The sequence below is a fragment of the Mustela putorius genome, unplaced genomic scaffold (assembly GCF_011764305.1).
Source record: "Mustela putorius furo isolate JIRA1106 unplaced genomic scaffold, ASM1176430v1.1 tig00003858_pilon_pilon_pilon, whole genome shotgun sequence".
Taxonomy (NCBI): Eukaryota; Metazoa; Chordata; class Mammalia; order Carnivora; family Mustelidae; genus Mustela; species Mustela putorius.
Window position 1 is genome coordinate 20,048,882 of NW_025422010.1, and position 17,763 is coordinate 20,066,644.

A 17,763-nucleotide genomic window follows, 5' to 3' on the forward strand; every position below is an offset into this window, starting at 1 on the left:
GTCTAATTACAGTTTATAGATAGATGCATTTTGGTAAAAATAGTGCAACATGCCCAGTGGGCTCAGCACATGACATATGTGTGTATACATGCGAGCACATGCACACTAGGGGTTAAAGTTCGGCACCCCTCCCTAAACAACCAGGGCAATAATATCAAAGCTTCATGGAAACCAGCCGTGGTTCTTCCTCACAAAATCGTGACCCTGCCCTCCCCCTCAGAATGCCAAGCTGCAGACCCTTCCCCAAGTGGGCAGGGGTGGGACCATCTGTAGATGAGGGTTGAAGTGGAATGAAGCCTCTGCTGCCTCATTAATAAGGCATGTAGTTGCCCTACTCTTTCTCATTCTCAATTATTCAAACCACTACTGACTATTACAGGCATTGTGAACACTTCATTTTCTTTTTTTTCCTGAGAGAGAGAAAGAGTGAGCAGGGGAGTGGGGAAGAGGGAGAGGGAGAGAGAATCTTAAGCAGGCTCCACTCCCAGTGCAGAGCGTAACACAGGGCCTGATCTCACGACCCTGAGGTCACGACCTGAGTCAAAACCAAGAGCTCAATGCTTAACCGACTGAGCCTGACCTAGGCAACAGTTCATTCGACCAGTTGATTGTAGCCTTTAGTTCCTCCTCTTAAAATACATTTCTTCAACTTAAGTGTCAGAGGAAAAGGTAATTGCTGGCTGCATTAAAATATAATGGGTAAGAAAAAGAAAATGTCTGAAACATGGTTCTGGAAAATTCTGACCAATTAGGAAGTAATTGGCTATCATTTGTGTATGTGGGTGTTAAAGATTCCTAAAATTGACACTATTATTAATCACTCTCTAATGCTTTAAAATGTTGGTTCTTTATTTGTCGCTTTCTTAGGACATGACTTTCTGCTGTGTATTTTGACAAAATGCACATTACTTTATTCCTGCAACAAATTTAAACCATCTCCCTGCAGAGCACCCCACCCTGTATTTATGATAAACAGAAACTTGTTTCTTGAATGTCAATTTCATGTTATGTATATTTTACCACAACTTTAAAACTCCGTGTGTACCTTCAGGTGCTAGTATTCTAACAGAGAAGAAAGATGCATATGTAACTGACCTCATGTGATAACAGAGGGTTCTAGGTGTTTTAACAAAAGCATGCACAAAGTGTTAAGAGATCATTATGTGCTACAGGGAGAACAAAAATGGCTTATTTCCGGACTAAAATCTAATGGAGACCTGAGTCTATATCTGGTTCATCTTAATGGCAAGTGCTTGGCAAATATTTGCAGATTGAGCGAAAGGGGGAGTGAATCTGAGTGCAATAATCTGGGAGCAAAGACAGTGCAGACATTATTAATTGTTTTGTCTGTATTATTCTGTGCAAAGAGGTACCTCATTCATTCTGTCTGGCCAAGGCATACTGTGGAAAACCCTTTAGTTATTTGAAATGCGCTCTCTTGGGATGTGAAGTTGAGAGGAGCAGTGTGTTTGCAAAATGTTCTGAAGTGGCCTTGATGTCCCCAGGCCTCCAAGGACTACATTGGCATGGCAGTTATAGATGGCAAGCTCTCGTGTGTCTACAACCTGGGAGAGCAGGAGTCGGAACTCCAGGTGGACCAGAGCGTGACCAAGAGCGAAACTCAGGAGGCAGTTATGGACCGGGTGAAATTTCAGAGGTACGACTCCCATGGCCTGCTGCTGTTTATTAATCTGACCCATACTCACGGAACTCCCAGTGTATGTACTGCTAAACCCCGTTTTCAGTATCTTGACTTTGACTTCTTCAGTGTTTCTATAACTTTTACATATAATTCTAACTTGTTTTTAAACAGAATTTATCAGTTTGCAAGTCTAAATTACACCAAAAAAGCCACATCCATTAAACCCGGAACATCCCAATTCCATGAAATGGATGGTGGAAGCAGCCACACGCTCCTCAATCTGGATCCTGAAAATGTTGTATTTTATGTTGGAGGTTACCCACCTGACTTCAGAGTAAGTGTAAATGTTATTTCACTGAGCAAAAATATTTACATTGCACTTTGGCATAAGGACCTCAGGTCTCTATTTCAATTATCCATTATATATAAAATGGATTTCACTATATATTCTTAAAGCATATCTAGTGATAAAAGCTAACCGTTTTTTAGTACTTCCTGTGTGCTGTGATCTAGACTTAAGTCTATGAATTTAAATAGGCATCATTACCGTTCCATTTCGTGGATGAAGAAACTGAGAGAGTAGTTTAATAACTTGCCCAATGTCAGACAGATGGTAAATAACAAAACCAGGGCCTCTGGCTCCAGGGTCCCCATTCTTGTTTTTTTTTTTAAGATTTTATTTATTTAACAGAGAGAGAGCACAAGAAGGCAGAGAAGCAAGCAGAGAGAGAGAGAAAGGAGGAAGCAGGCTTCCTGCCGAGCAGAGAGCCCAATGCGGGACTCGATCCCAGAACCCCGAGATCATGACCTGAGCTGAAGGCAGAGGCTTAACCCACTGAGCCACCCAGGTGCTCCCCAGGGTACCCATTCTTAACCCTGTGTTACAATGGCAGTTAAAAGTAATGGGCTCATACTTTTTCTTGCCCAACCTGATCATTGTCCTTAGTTGAATTCGATTTTTTGTTTCTTTTTTTTTTTCAGCTTCCTGCTAGACTGAGGTTCCCTCCATACAAAGGTTGTATTGAGTTAGATGACCTCAATGAAAATGTTCTGAGCTTGTACAACTTCAAACAAACTTTCAATCTCAACACAACGGAAGTAGAGCCTTGTAGAAGGTAAAACAAACAAACAAACAACAACAAAACAATCAGGAACTAGCGTCTCTGTAACTATGATTTTTGGTAACTTGCAGTTATATTACGTGTAATAAAGGAATGAGCCAATGAGATTGCTTTTGATGTCACGGATAGCTTTGGGCCAGTAGATCTTAAATTATGATTGCATGCAATACTACTAGCCCACCCCTAAAATTTCCTCATTTGCATAAAATATTAGATTGATAGAGTTTTCCCAATTTTTGATTTTTTGAAAAAAAATCAATACTTCTTAAATTTTTGGTGCCTCCTACCACAAAATATTCAATATTAGATGGCACCTGATTCAGGCACAAATTACATATTTACTGTAAGCTTCAAAAAAAAATTAGTCCACATAGTACACCATGACTTTCTAGGTACGCTGACACCTGAAACTATTTGGAAATTGTTATCTTAAGCTCCTGACCTTCCCTCTAGTTAAAAGGATTTGGGCAAACTGCGGCTCCAAATAAAATTATATTTCAAGTTAATAAATTATTAAGTTAAAAAATTATTAACTTGAAATATAATTTTATACATTTCACAGTCTTCAGCTGCTAGGCCACATCTTCCTAAGAAGATATTTTCAAAGGGGATTCCAACTGTTACGTTTTTCGAGGTAGGGTTTGATTACCATAGAGCCTAAGCGCATACCCAGGAGAAACAGTTGGCTATTTTCCTGTTCTAAAGATGTTTCTTCTTGAACAAAATCATGACAGCTACATTGCATGGGTTTTTCTCAGTTTTCAGAGAGCACACTTGAGTGGTGGTCCTTTGCTGCTGTGTTGTAATGTATGGTCATTGATGTTGACAGGAGAAAGGAAGAGTCAGACAGAAATTACTTTGAAGGTACAGGCTATGCTCGAGTTCCAACTCAACCAAATGCTCCCATCCCAACCTTCGGACAGGTGATTCAGACCACCATGGATAGAGGACTGCTGTTCTTTGCAGAAAACAAGGTATTCTATAACAAACATCCAAATAACCAATTTGGACAATCCAAATTGTCCACTCAATTAAGCAAGTTTGGGATAACTGGGTTATTATCAGTAACTAGCTAGATCTGAAAAAAGTGTGCCAATGTTAGCTGCATCTTTTCTCCTGGCCTAAGTCTGCTTTCTTTGGCCACGGGAGTGTGTGCTTTAATGAGGCAAGTAATTGGGAATTTGAGAACATGCCACCAAACATGCCATTGTCACTTGTATTCTTCGAAAACCACGGTCCGCCTGATAATCTACTTAGTCTGCCTGGAATCACATGACAACCTTCCAGGGTGTTTGAGAGACTGACTTTCTGCTGTTTGCATCTTGGTCCCACTCTTGCCAGGCTCTGTGGAATTATGTCTCTTCAGCCTGACCCTCGGCTTTCCAAGACCTGGAAGCTTTTCTGTTTTTTTGTTTGTCTGTTTGTTTTTAAAGATTTTATTTATTTATTTATTTATTTGAGAAAGAGAGAGTGAGAGAGAGCTTGAGAGGAGAAGGTCAAAGGGAGAAGCAGACTCCCCATGGAACTGGGAGCCCGATGTGGGACTCCATCCCAGAACTCAAGGATCGTAACCTGGGCCAAAGGCAATCACTTAATCAACTGAGCCACCCAGGTGCCCAGCACTTCTGTTTTTAAGCCACTGAAGTTTCTGGAGGCCATTCTTAAGTCTAGTTTGGGAAATCCAAAGTGTATAAGTGATGAACAGCGCCATCTGCTCAGAGATGGGTCTGGAGTGACTAGTCCTAGCAGTAGGGCCTTCGGTGGTTGCTCTACAGGGAGCATTTCTGGAGAAATGTGCATCAGCCCTTGGGATCTCTGTGAACATGGGATTGATAAGGAGCTTGGGATTTGACCAGCCCCTTCTGCCTGCAGGGTGGGGACACAGACCTGATCCAACTCTTCTCTCTGAGGCTGGTCTTGACCCTCTGGGAGATTTTAAGGCTGAACCAGTTCTGAGGGTTTGGGAAGGTCCTGACCTGCCAATAGAATTCAAGGAGCTGAGAAGTCACACAGCATCTTCAGGGCCAGGTGGTTGTTTCCTAAAATGGTCTTCTTTGTACTACCTTTTGAAGTTCTCAGAGACCAAGAGCCAGAAGTACCACTCATATTAGAAGAAAATTTATGGCGCCTTTAGTAACCAGATAAGGGAAAAATGATTGTGAGCAACGCTGTTGAGCAGAGTGGCTCATTACTCAACTGACGTGACTCAGCAGTTGTCAAGTGTGATGAATGCTAACTGGTTCCCAAAAACAAGATGTGGGGTCCAGATAAGAACTGATGTTAGTTTCTTTTTTTTTTTTTTTAAGTTTTTTTTTTAAATTTATTTGACAGATAAAGATAGGCAGAGAGGCAGGCAGAGAAAGAGAGAGGAGGAAGCAGGCTTCCTGCTGAGCAGAGAGCCCGATGTGGGGCTCAATCCCAGGACCCTGGAACCATGACCTGAGCTGAAGGCAGAGGCTTTAACCCACTGAGCCACCCAGGTGCCCCATGGACTGATGTTACTTTTATGTAAGGACTCTGTCTGAAGACATCAAAGAGAACCCTTGTTATCCAGGGACTGTGGAAGAATAAACATTTAAGCCCTACATCATAAACTCCTCAGCATATCTTTCTAAGGAAAGGGCTGCTTCAAGTATGTGCTTTACGCAGGAATAAGGATGCAGTGGCTGCCTTCAGGGACCTTCTATTCTAGGGGCACCTGGGTGGCTCAGTGGGTTAAAGCCTCTGCCTTCAGCTCAGGTCATGGTCCCAGGGTCCTGGGATCAAACCCCACATTGGGCTCTCTGCTCAGCAGGAAGCCTGCTTCTCCAATTTCTCTCTCTGCCTACTTGTGATATCTGTCTGTCAAATAAATAAATAAAAATAAAATAAAATAAAAGAACGTTCTATTCTAGAGGGGAAAGAAATACTTAACAAAGCTGTACTCATTAGTTGATTAATTAAGTCATCACAATGGCCATGAGCGGTATAGAGGAAAAGTCTGAGGTGAATGAAGATGAATAAAAGACAAAAGGATGGGTACTCTGAGACCTGGAGGGAAGAGAAGACAACATTTGGAGGGGAAAGGCAGACAGGTGATCCCTGTGGGGAGAGGGACATAAAGAAAGCCTGGAGGTGGGAAGGGCAGGGAGTGCTCAGGGACAAAATGGTGGCCCACATGGCTGGAGCAAAGAGAGGCAGAAGAAACTGAAGGAGAGCTTGGGGCTTCACAACATGTGCTGGGGAGTCGGAGCTTCCCCCAAGAGCAAAGGAGGGTAATATAATGTGCTCACGCTGGCATTTCCCACGGAATGCTCTGGCTGTAGAGTGACAAGTGGGTTCACGAAGGGACAGAGTGGATGTGGGGAGGATGGGGCATTATTGCTGTGTAGTCTGGCTAGTCAAGTATGACTGACCCTGGGTGGCATGAAACGGAGAGACAGTTAAGAAATGGGGGGAACTGACAAGATTTGACAGGAAGGGAGAGGGAGGAATGTTAAAGAGTGACGCCTAGTAGGCTCGTGGCTGGCTTAGCAGGGTTCTTACTAGTGAGAGAGAGCAAGGAAGAGAGAGCAGTGGGAAGGATGGAGAGAAAGGCTGGACTGCCGAGAGGCATGTGGACCACAAGCTCTGCTTGTGGGATTCAAATTTGAGGGATCCAGGAGTCACGTGCAGTAACAATAAGGTTACCCGATGTGTGGACCTGGCCCCAAGAAGACAAGTCTAGGCTGGAGAGAAGCATCTGGGCTTCGTGGGCCCACACCTGGGTTGGGCCTGTGAAAGTGACTATGACTTTGAGGCAAAGAGAGGGCGGCAGGGGAGAAGAGCTCCTCTGTGGGCCCTCGAGGAACCCCTCACATTCAAATGGAAGGAGGGGGGCTGGAGGGAGATGAGGCAGCAAATGAGGTTGAGACAGCGAGCCACCAGCGAACAGAGGGAGGCAACGATTGGGGGTTTCACTAAGACCATACCGCTCTCCAATATGTGGCGGCCATCTTTTCAAATGGTAGTAATGACCTGTGTCTTTTTCCTTCCCATTTGTGCTTGCTGGTTAGGGATCACATGAAACAAAATCGTGATCACAGTTGCATGTATTACACCTTTCCCGTGTGCCGCTACTGGGCACAATGTGGAACACGACTTAGAACACTTGCCCGTCGTGCCCATCCTGGCAGCTGGATATTACAGCACTGTTGTTCCTGTTAACTGAGGAGGGGGCTGCGGCTGAGAGTAGTTTGTGACTTGAGAGTAACTTGAGTTCCAGTCCTCTAGAGAAGGAGATTCCTCCTTCTTCTGTGGAATCTTCTGGTAAATGTACATTGTCTCTGTGCCCTAGGATCGCTTCATATCTCTAGATATAGAAGATGGCAAGCTCCTGGTGCGATACAAACTGAATTCAGAGCCACCGAAAGAAAAAGAAGTTACACAGGTTGTCAACAATGGGAAAGACCATTCGGTACATCTTTTCATTCTTTTCACGTGAATTATTAAATGTCCTCAGTCCTTTAAAATTAAGTCAGCACCCAGAACATTTTTCTATTCCCAGACTAACTTATTAAAAGAGGAAGGACACCTCCTTTCAAAATCTGAGTACCTGGGCATGAAATATGTATATGGGATATATAAGACATGATTAATTTCAAACATTTCTATTGAAATGTTTCACTGTTATATTTTTATCCATAAATGCTGCTGCTCAAAGTCTTCCTATCACGTGTATAATCAATCTGAAGGAAATAAAAACATAATACCCCTGACCCATGTTGAATAGGATTCCTTAATTTCCCCATTGCTTACTGACTCATCTCTCATTCATTTTAGATACAGATCATAATTGGAAAAACCCAAAAACTTATGAGGATAAATGTGGATTTGGTTGGAAGCCTAATTCACGGTGACATATTTGATTTCAGCACATATTATCTGGGAGGAATTCCAATTTCAATCAGGGAAAGGTAAGATGATGTTTCTTTAAAAAAAAAAAAAAGATGCACTCTCTGAGTGGTTATGGTTATGATTGCTACTAATTAGTTTGCCTTTTTAAAGTCTAGCAAGAAACAAATACAAAAAATTTAACTTTTCAGTATTTACAATGTTAACCAACAGAGTCAAACAGATTATAAACACCGGATTACGGGACTGGCCACTGAAGGAGAGTGAAGGAGCCATGGGTCACCCCTAAGTGTAATTCTCAGGGAGAGAGAAACCATAGGGGATATGGTTGGTTTTGACAATGCTGCCATTAAGAACAGAGGCTGTGGCCCTGGGGTCCCTAACGGTAGCATAGGAGAGTGCGGCAGTTCCATGGCCTGAAAAGCAGCACTAGGCACTGAAAGTTGGGGTTGCTGCCTTCAGGAAGTGTCTCTAAAATCTAAGGCATGTCTGTATGACCTGCCCCTTATGTGTTATCAACAGAACAGGTGCATAACTGCTTCCTGGATAATGAATACACGGATGAATTAAGTTAATTGGAAAGGAAGTGAAGCTGAATGAGAAAAAAAACAATACTACTTCGAGAATGCACTTTAAAATAACTTTTACATTTAAATTTGTTTGTATCCTCCAAAAAGGGTTTTTTTTTTTTTAAGATTTTATTTATTTATTTGACAGAGATCACAAGTAGGCAGAGAGGCAGGCAGAGAGAGATGGGGAGGCAGGCTTCCCACTGAGCAGAGAGCCCAATGCGGGGCTTGATCCCAGGACTCTGGGATCATGCCCTGAGCTGAAGGCAAAGGCTTTAACCCACTGAGCCCACCCAGGCACCCCTCCAAAAAGGCTTTTAAACAGCTTATGTTAATGTGTGGGAAGAAGATTTTCTGGGAGGGTTAGTACAGACTCGTGACTGAGTGAAGAGCCTTTTCACCTTATTTGATTGTGATCATTCTTATATGAGATCTGAGGCTAGTTAACCCTTCTTCTAATTTATAAATCAGTTGGAAGGAGTACTAGATGTGATTTACAAGGTGTTGTACAAAGGTAGTCTGTCTTCAAGAATCCTTATATATTTGGGCATCTGTCCATCTCTACTAAAGACAAACTAATATTGTTTTAAAGTTCTTGAGGTTGCCCTCAGAGACAAAAATGCAGGTGAGAAAGCTCAGCGCTTGAATTTGGGAGTGAAGTCCTTAGATTTTTTGAACTAGGAAGGACCTTGCATGGAACATAACCTCTGAATTTGATAGATAAAGAAATTGAGAACCAAAGAGGTGGTATCCATGTTTAATATCGTCGATCTCATACCAGTTCAACCATGAATTGCTATGATAAATGAGCAATAATCTTGATTTTATTCCATTGGATGTGATGTGACTTGAGGAAGTCAGCACTCCTGTGCCCATCTCAGATTCCCGTTTATTTACTCATTACACAGATACTCATAGTGTTGAGTGACATCAGGCAGCGTGGCAGATGTGGGGAAGGCAACAGTGAGCAGGCCAGAACCTCGAGCATAGCAGGAGGGGGACCAAAGAGTGTGGTGGGTGCCACGGGAGGGAAGCTCAGGGCCCAATGGGGCCCCGGGAAGGAGTTTAATCCAGTGGGGGCATGGGGAAGGTGGCCTCTGGCTTGGCCCTGAAAGGCAGGAACAATCAACATATGGGAAGCACCAAGAGCTGGAGAAAGTGTGACCTTCCAAGGAACTTCAGGACACCGGGGAGGCCACTCAGGGCTGGTGTAGAAAGCAGGGGCCAGAACACAGAGGATCTTGAAAATCACAGTAAGGTGACTCTCGGTGGACACCAGCAGAGAAAGGACATTATCAAATTCAACTGGTGCAGCACAGAGATTCAATTCAAGAGGGAAAAGGCAGAGGCAAGTAGAGTGGTTGGAAGACGAGCACAGAGGCAGGAGATGAAGGCAGCCCCAGGGAAATGGCAGTGCAGGTGACAAAGGGAGAGGATTCTCAATCTGTTTAGGACAGAGGCTAGGTAGTATTGAGAGATTACTTGGATTTGGGGAGGAAAATAGAAAGTGCTTAAGGGTAACACCCAGGTTTTGCTCCAGCACTTGGGCAAGTGGATAGTACCCGCAGGCTGAGACCGCCTGAGTTCCTGGAGCCCGAGAGATTGCAGGTGGAGATGCGGGAGAGGAGTGGGATGAAAGGCTTGGTCCTCTGCAGAGAAGTCCAGGCTGGAGAAAGGGTGACTACAGCTCAGGTACAGGTGCTTGTCAAGGTTCTGGGGCAGGTGGGCTCACGCAGACCGCTGAGGAATTCCCGGAGGCAACAAGGAAGCCCCTGGCTGGTGGTTTGCATTTGCACAGTGTTAGCACAAGACCCCCGATAGACATGCGGGTGCCCGCCAGCTAGGGCTTCCTAGAAAAGGGTAGTCGGTAAGAACCAAAAGAAGTCGTTCTAGTTTAGACTCAGCTGCCGAAGAGCTATGTGACCTTGAGTTAAGTCAGCACTCAGGCTTTCTTTCTCTTTCCCTTATCATCCCTATCCATTTAAGAAATAGGTACATGGGTCTAGTTATGCATATGCAGATAGATGTCCATTCAGAATTTTCCTAGTCATCTGTCCTAGAGTCTTCCAAACAAGGGATTACTCCTTTTTCTGGACAAGCTTATACCTTGATTTTTTTTTTTTTTTATTAAAATCATAAGAACATGGAAAATGTAGGAGGTAGCAACCAGTCAAAAGATTTCACTGGCCTTTTACTCCCTTGCAAATAAAATGCTAAGCAGTATTGGGTGTTTCTGGCCCTGCTGCAGCCCTCTGGCAACATCTTTGATGAAACTCCCTCTGACGGAGGCAGGGGGCAAGTAGGCAGAGAGGAGTCCTACTGATCAGTCATAACCAAGCTCTGAGGAGCAAGTGAGCAATTCTTCCAAAGGAGGCGGGTGTTCTGACCCCAGCCTGAGGAGAAGGCCCTCGCAGACAGTAGCCCTTAAGCCTACTCCTGAGCAAAGCCAGCCAGCATGATCTCGAAAACACCGAGAGATGTTGTAGATGCTCTGTTTTCTCCTCTTCCACTATCGTGTATCTTCTAGGAATGGGGGCCTAGATCTGGGAATGACTTTTTCAGGATTCCAGTCAGAAGTCAGAATCTATTAATCCTATCTGCTTTCCATGAGACGAGAGAATCATCCCGATAACTCCAGAGGCTCTCAAACCAGTGGGGAATCTTTCCGGAGGAGCTACAACATTGTGTCAGTGTAATAATAAACCATTAAAATGAAAATAATTCAAAAAAGTAAAAATCAGCCACGGATCTGTTGCACATTTGCTCAGTTCAGGATTACCTTCGGCTCCTATGGCTCTGAAATCTGCCCACCACTGGCGTGGACCATGGAGACCTTCGTGAATGGCCTGGCCCCCAGTGTGCATCCACCCACCAGCGTGCTAACCTTCCAATACAGCAGCCTGCACCCCTACACAATCACATCCCTCTAGCAAGTATATTCAGCCCTTGCCTCCTGGAGCAAATGTGGAAGTCTAGGCCCTCCGATGAGCCAAAGTAACCAAAACACCCCAGAAGAGTGGAAAAAGATCTCCATTTAACATCCCTGCTGGAGATAACTGTTCTCCCATGGGAAAGACTCATAACTCTTCTGAGCCCCATGGGGACACAGACTGTGTAAGTGTGAAGCGCAGGGACTTGAGTCGCCCTCGTTGGTAGGACACGCTGACCATTCAGATCCCAGAGCTGCCATTTCCTTGCCACATGAGCTTAGACAAGTTGCTAAGTCTCCCCACAACTCCCCATGCAACCTCGGGGACATGGGCAGAGTAGCTCCCCATCTCTCAGGGTCCTGTGACGATTCAAAGCGAGTCAAGGAGTTAGGGCAGTGCCAGCATGTGGTAAGAGCTCGGTGAATGTTGGAGAGGAAAATACCTCCCTGGAAAGGTCATGGTGAGGCTAGAGTAACAGTGCCTTACACAGAATAGGACTCCATAAGGATCTTCCAGCTGCCTTTCCTCCCCCCTCTGCTTCTCTTCTACCTTTGACCCAGACTATACGGAAAGAAGGACCTCAGGGGATGGCGAGGGGTCCAAACCCCATGGAAACCCAAGAGAGAATGGATGTTAAAATATGTGTAAATAGATGAGCTCCAGCAGTTAATAGGAATTTTTCTTCTTTTCTGAGGCAAAAAGCCATCTTCATAAAATAATTATGCTCAAGCTGCCATGCCCGTGAGGATTCATTTCTTCCTTTTCCTTCTAATGAAATTTAATTTAATGCACATTACCTGTAGCTCAACTATTTATAATGATTTGAATAAAAATGAATGCAGATACTTTTCCTTTTAGAAAGGTGAGCCACCTTGGGGATTTATAAGAAAAGCAGCTTTGTGTTTTCCTCCGTACATCATTTGTTTAAGAAACACAAATATTTGCCTGGACTCCATTCAGTTCATCTGTATTAATGTTTTATGTGAAGTCAGCTCCAGACAGATCCAAGTCAAATCAAAGGGGAAATGTCAAAAAAAAAAAAAAAAAAAGGGTGGGGGGCAGAATGCCAAGGTAGTCACAAAGGCAGAGTTGCTGTAGAAAGAAATCGCTCTTGCTATGAGGACTCTCCTCATAAGGTGGGGAGTTCCTACCCCGCCACCCCACATGGGGTCCTCACTCTGTCCCAGGCACCATCTTAACTCCCGTCTAAATTCACGACAACCCCGTGAGACAGATGAACACATTCCCGTTGTAGGAAGGAGGACTGTGACTGTTTAGTCACAGGTTACGTCACCAGAATGGGGCTTGAACCCAGGCAGTGTGGGTGCAGAGCCCTGAGCTCCCGGAAAGAGCCCTTGAGCTGTCACAGTCACACGCAGTGCCAAGAATTCCTGTGTATTAACTTGTTTAATCCTCACAGTGCTTTCCATTGTTCCAAAGTGGCATGGATGAAATACCAAGACACATTTTTTCATCACTGACTAGAGCCAAAATGCAACCGTTTGTTTCTACAGAGTTAACAGTAACTAACTTAAAAGTGGACAGAAAAAAAAGCAAAGCCTTTTCTAGGGCATTCTCAGCTCTTATAAATAATGTGTTTGTTAATATGTATTTATCTAATATTTGTGGTCTGTTCATTTGTTGATACACTTCCTAGTCACCTGTATCACCACGACTCTGGAAGGAGAGCAGAGAGCAATTCTAGAGATCTACCTTTTCTGTCTCTGTACTTTTTGAAGACACTGGCCATTCTTCCGTCAACCTTATTACCTTCATTTTTAAAGCTGAGAATGTGGGATCGTGGAGAAAGGAAGTCAATTTTCTCAGCTTCACGAAATAAGTAGTGTTATAGAAATCCCATGAGAACAGGTACCCACAAAACACGTACTCGTTTGTGGGAGAGAAGGACCAGATGGTGCGGAGAGTTTCAGCTCCAGGTCTCAGACAAGCCTGGTCTGCTACATCTCTTTCTTTTTTGTATCCCAAATCAGGTTTAACATTTCTACACCTGCTTTCCGAGGCTGCATGAAAAATCTGAAGAAAACCACTGGTGTTGTTAGGTTGAATGACACTGTGGGAGTCACCAAAAAATGCTCAGAAGACTGGAAGGTAAGAATTCAAAACCTTGCAGGGCAGCGCGGCTCCCCAGCCAGCCCGTCTTGTACTCATTTACAGCCCTGTATTCATTTACAGACCAACTTTTGAGTTTTTGTGGTAGCACACAGTATTATGGTGAACTGATTCATTTCTATGTCCCCCATGTTTGCAAGACATAGAACCCCTCTGGTCTGCATATTACCTTTGTAGGAAAGAAGAAATACCAACTTCACACACAAAACTCATGCAGAAAAGCAAACTGTGTTTCTTTCTAAGGCAATGGAAACCACATTAGATAGGTCGGGTGAAGTGATATAGGATAAGATCCTGAATGTCAGCCATCAAACCATTCCAATGCCAGTAATTTATTCCACATTTGCATTTCAGCTCGTGCGATCTGCCTCATTCTCCAGGGGTGGACAGTTGAGGTTCACCAATGTGGACCTCCCTTTGCCCAATGAATTCCAGGCCTCCTTTGGGTTTCAGACCTTTCAACCCAGTGGCATGTTACTTAATCTCCAGGCACAGGTATGAAGTATTGTATGAATACTGACTAAGATTTAAACCTGAATCAAGTTTGATGTCAAAAATGATAGAGAGATTTTGAAGGTAAACTAGTTGGGTATTTCATCCATCATCACACGGTAAATGACATTGCCTGTTTCAACCATGGAGGTTACTCCTCATTGTGGGGCAAGTCCTAAAAGAAATAAGGCCAAGAAAGTACATTCGAGTTTACAGAGTTGAATTTGTATGTATTCATGGACTCGTTTTCATTCTTCCTGGGTTTATTTCATGAGTTAAGGTGAATTATAACTGTTAAAAGTAATAATGGAGCCTGAAGTTTTTGATAGAAGAAAAAAATCCAAATGCCTCCCCACTATTCCTTTTTGATTCCACAGAAGATAGCTCTTCAGATTCCTTTCTTGCAGCAGTAGCTGGTTGGTCAATATTTACGTCTGGGGAATGAGAGAAGATAGGGTCCTTGGCTCTTTGTTCATGTACAACAGAGCGACAAGATGGTACCCTTACAGCTTCATAGGATTTCCCTTGTGCTGTTATGTAGGTGTAAGTGTTAACTAATGTTTAGAAATCCCCTTGTGGAATGAAGCAGATTTTAGCGTAGAAGTAGAACATTGACATTCTTGGCTTTATTTCTTTAGGATTGTCTGCACAACAAACATTAGTATTTGTCAGAAGGAAGAATGGTAGCGGATTCTGTGGTGATGTCATATTAGAAGTCCTCATGTCTCTTGATATATATTTGCTCATCAGCCTTTAGAGATTTTTTAATTAATTATTTTTATTAACATATAATGTATTATTTGCCCCAGGGGTACAGGTCTGTGAATCATCAGGCTTACATACTTCCCAGCACTTACCATAGCACATACCCTCCCCCGTGTCCATAACCCAACCACCCTCTCCCTACCCTCTCCCCCACCAGCAACCCTCAGTTTATTTTGTGAGATGAAGAATCTCTTATGGTTTGTCTCCCTCCCGATCCCAACTTGTTTCATTTTTTTCTGTCTCTACCCTCCAAGCCCCCCATTCTGCTAGAGATTTTTTTTTTTAAACTACCCCCTGAGGAAGCACGTGCCAGCACTTTGACTGCAAGAGTGCCCTTCCTATCAAAGTAGGGTGTTTCAACCTAGCTCTTTTGACGTCTAGTGCTTGTTTCCCCTGCCAAGGGTAGGGACTCGGAGTACGCAATATACAAAATGGTCAAAGGCTGGCAGAAGAGTTGACTTAGCAAAAGAGGGGATCATTCCTCGACAATGGAGGGATCCTAGAGATAACCCAGCAACACTGCCTGCAACTTCTAGTGGGTGAGCTAAGGCATACATATAAACTGGCATTTATCCAGTTCATAATGAAAATTACCAACTGAAAAAAATAAAAATAAAACTGACAGTGGTGCCAACCACACACGGTAAAATTGTTCTATTTTTTTTTAAGATTTCTTTATTTGAGAGAGGGAGAGGGGCAGAAGAAGAAAAAGAGAGAGAGAATCCCCAAGAAGGCTCACTGCTGAGTGCAAAGCCCAGTGTGGGGTGTGATCCCAGGACCTTGAGATCGTGACATGAGCTGAAATCAAGAGTCGTATCTGTGATATTTAACCCACTGAGCCATTCAGCGACCCCATAAAAATTGTTTGGGATTAAAAGCTCACTGAATGATGACATCTTGTTGAAAACTGGAAAAATTGTACTCGATAGAAAAAATATCAACAAAATTAAAATGACAACTGCAAAAACAACACATATTTTTTTATTAAGAGTTGACAGAACCAAATCATCATGCCAAAATTTCAATCTGTAGAGTCTGACATTAGAAAATTGAACTTCCTAGAAATTATGACCAGAAAATTAAAAATTCATAATAACTAAAGAGAAGATATCATTGCTATAATCATATATTTTAAGAAAAGGATGAATCAAGTCTTCATCTCAAAATTGATTCAGAAAAGAATTGATCCTAATGAAAATAACTTCAGAAAAAAAAACAAAAACAAAAACGAAACCAAAAAAACTGTTTTGTATCATTGATGGAGAAGTTAAATTGGAAAAAGAAAAAAGAAAAAAAGGGTGAGGGAGCCTGGGTGGCTCAGTCAGTTGAGTGTTTGCCTTCAGCTCAGGTCATGATCCCAGGGTCCTAGGATGGAGCCCTGCATTGGACTCCCTGCTCAGTGGGGAGCCTGCTTCTCCCTCTTCCTCTGTCTACTGCTCTGCCTCCTTGTGCTTTCTTTCTCTATCAAATAAATAAAATCTTTAAAAAAAATTAGTTTATGGACGTAGGTCCATAAGAGGCTTTTGACAGATTCATCAGTATTGAAATAATCTGCATAAGACTTTTATTTTCATAAACACAGAGTCAGAATATTCCAAAATAATCTTTAAACTGAAATAGTGAAGTCAAAACATTTGGGTCAAAACATCCTGACTGTCTTATCCATAGTGTTGACCATAACTTCAGTATTGATATCACCATAATCTTTCAGTGGAAATTAATGACATTGACAGGTATATTCTATGATGGTTTCAGACGCGGAGCCTGCAGATCTCCCTGGAAGAAGGTCACATTGAACTCAACACCAGGGATAGCAGCAGACCAATTTTTAAAACTCCACAGACATACACGGATGGTTCACTGCATTACGTATCTGTGATAAGTGACCACTCTGGGTGAGTGCGACAGCACTTTTGCCAGATTCCTAAGACTTTTATTTAGTTTGATGGAATTTTCTAGTATCTTTTTTGTGAAGTATGTGTCTTGATGCTAACACTATACTACCAGTAAGTCTTAGCCTTCTTCCTGGTTCTCTATCAATGTCCTTATTTAAAAAGCGCATGGATGGGGCGCCTGGGTGGCTCAGTGGGTTAAGCCGCTGCCTTCGGCTCAGGTCATGATCTGAGAGTCCTGGGATCGAGTCCCGCATCGAGCTCTCTGCTCAGCAGGGAGCCTGCTTCCCTCTCTCTCTCTCTCTCTGCCTGCCTCTCCATCTACTTGTGATTTCTCTCTGTCAAATAAATAAATTTTAAAAAGTGCATGGATAAAAATCCATCAGCCAAAAGGGGGTTGGATCAACGAACTGTGGTCTATTCAGATGGTGGGAATGAAACTGAGTAATGAGCACAGAAGACCTCCAACTGTATGATGTGCGTGAACGTGGCAGCATCCTGCTGAGTCAAAGAAGTTGCACATAGAAGAATTCATCTCCTGTGATTTCATTGGTATAAAATTTAAAAACAGACAAAGTTAATTTCTTTTATCAGAATTCAGGATTCGGGGGTTATACCCTCTGACGGGGAAAAGGGAGCACATGGCTGGGTTCCTGAGTGCTGGTCGCTTCTGCTTCTTTGGCTGGGCGCTGGTGTCACTGGTGTAGTCACATGGCAAAAACTCCACTGAGCACACAGGATATGTGCACTTTATGTATAGAATAATAAAAATGTAATTTAAAAAACAATTTCAGTGCTCTTTAAAAATAAACCTCATTGAACAAGTTATTTTAGGTTAAAGATACAGAGTCTGAGTTGAAGACCCTAAGTTGACGTTGGGGTGAGAAACTTTCCCTCCCTGCCATTCTCACTCTTGTTTTGCTTTCTTCCTCTTTCAGACTCCGGCTTCTCATTGACGACCAGACTCTGAAAAGCAACCAAAGGCTACAAGACTTGTCAGGTTCCCAGTATCCCCTGTATCTGGGCGGGAGTCACTTCGAGGGTTGTATCAGCAATGTTTTCATCCGGAGGTGCGTGCCCTTTACCGTGTGTGGCTGACGAGCATGACCTGACGAGCAGGAGGGCATCTCCTTGCTCTAGGAATGAAGTTGGGTTTCTCACCATGTGCTGCATGAGACTCTCATGGCATCAACTTTCAAATACCTTCTTAGACAAGATACACACATTAGAAACAAACCTTCTCCCATAAACTCCTGCCTGGGGCCCAGCCTCCCTTTGTAGGAGCAGCTTTGGCACAAAACATTAGAAAAGGTCTACTGAAAGTTACCTTTCAGAGTATGGCCCTGAAGA

The 17,763-nt window shown here is 43.2% G+C and overlaps 1 protein-coding gene across 6 annotated transcripts in view; it reads left to right on the forward strand.

Moving 5' to 3' along the window:
- The window catches only part of LAMA3 (laminin subunit alpha 3), a 263,998-nt gene that overhangs the window by 225,577 nt on the left and 20,658 nt on the right, over positions 1 to 17,763 (forward strand). For all 6 annotated transcript variants that reach the window (XM_045065455.1, XM_013051465.2, XM_045065456.1 and 3 more), the window contains 10 exons: positions 1,506 to 1,657; positions 1,814 to 1,976; positions 2,624 to 2,757; positions 3,593 to 3,737; positions 7,079 to 7,198; positions 7,564 to 7,697; positions 13,126 to 13,243; positions 13,619 to 13,759; positions 16,277 to 16,416; positions 17,352 to 17,483. In XM_045065455.1, the coding sequence (XP_044921390.1) occupies positions 1,506 to 1,657; positions 1,814 to 1,976; positions 2,624 to 2,757; positions 3,593 to 3,737; positions 7,079 to 7,198; positions 7,564 to 7,697; positions 13,126 to 13,243; positions 13,619 to 13,759; positions 16,277 to 16,416; positions 17,352 to 17,483 (1,379 nt within the window). The remainder of the gene's footprint in view (positions 1 to 1,505; positions 1,658 to 1,813; positions 1,977 to 2,623; positions 2,758 to 3,592; positions 3,738 to 7,078; positions 7,199 to 7,563; positions 7,698 to 13,125; positions 13,244 to 13,618; positions 13,760 to 16,276; positions 16,417 to 17,351; positions 17,484 to 17,763) is intronic.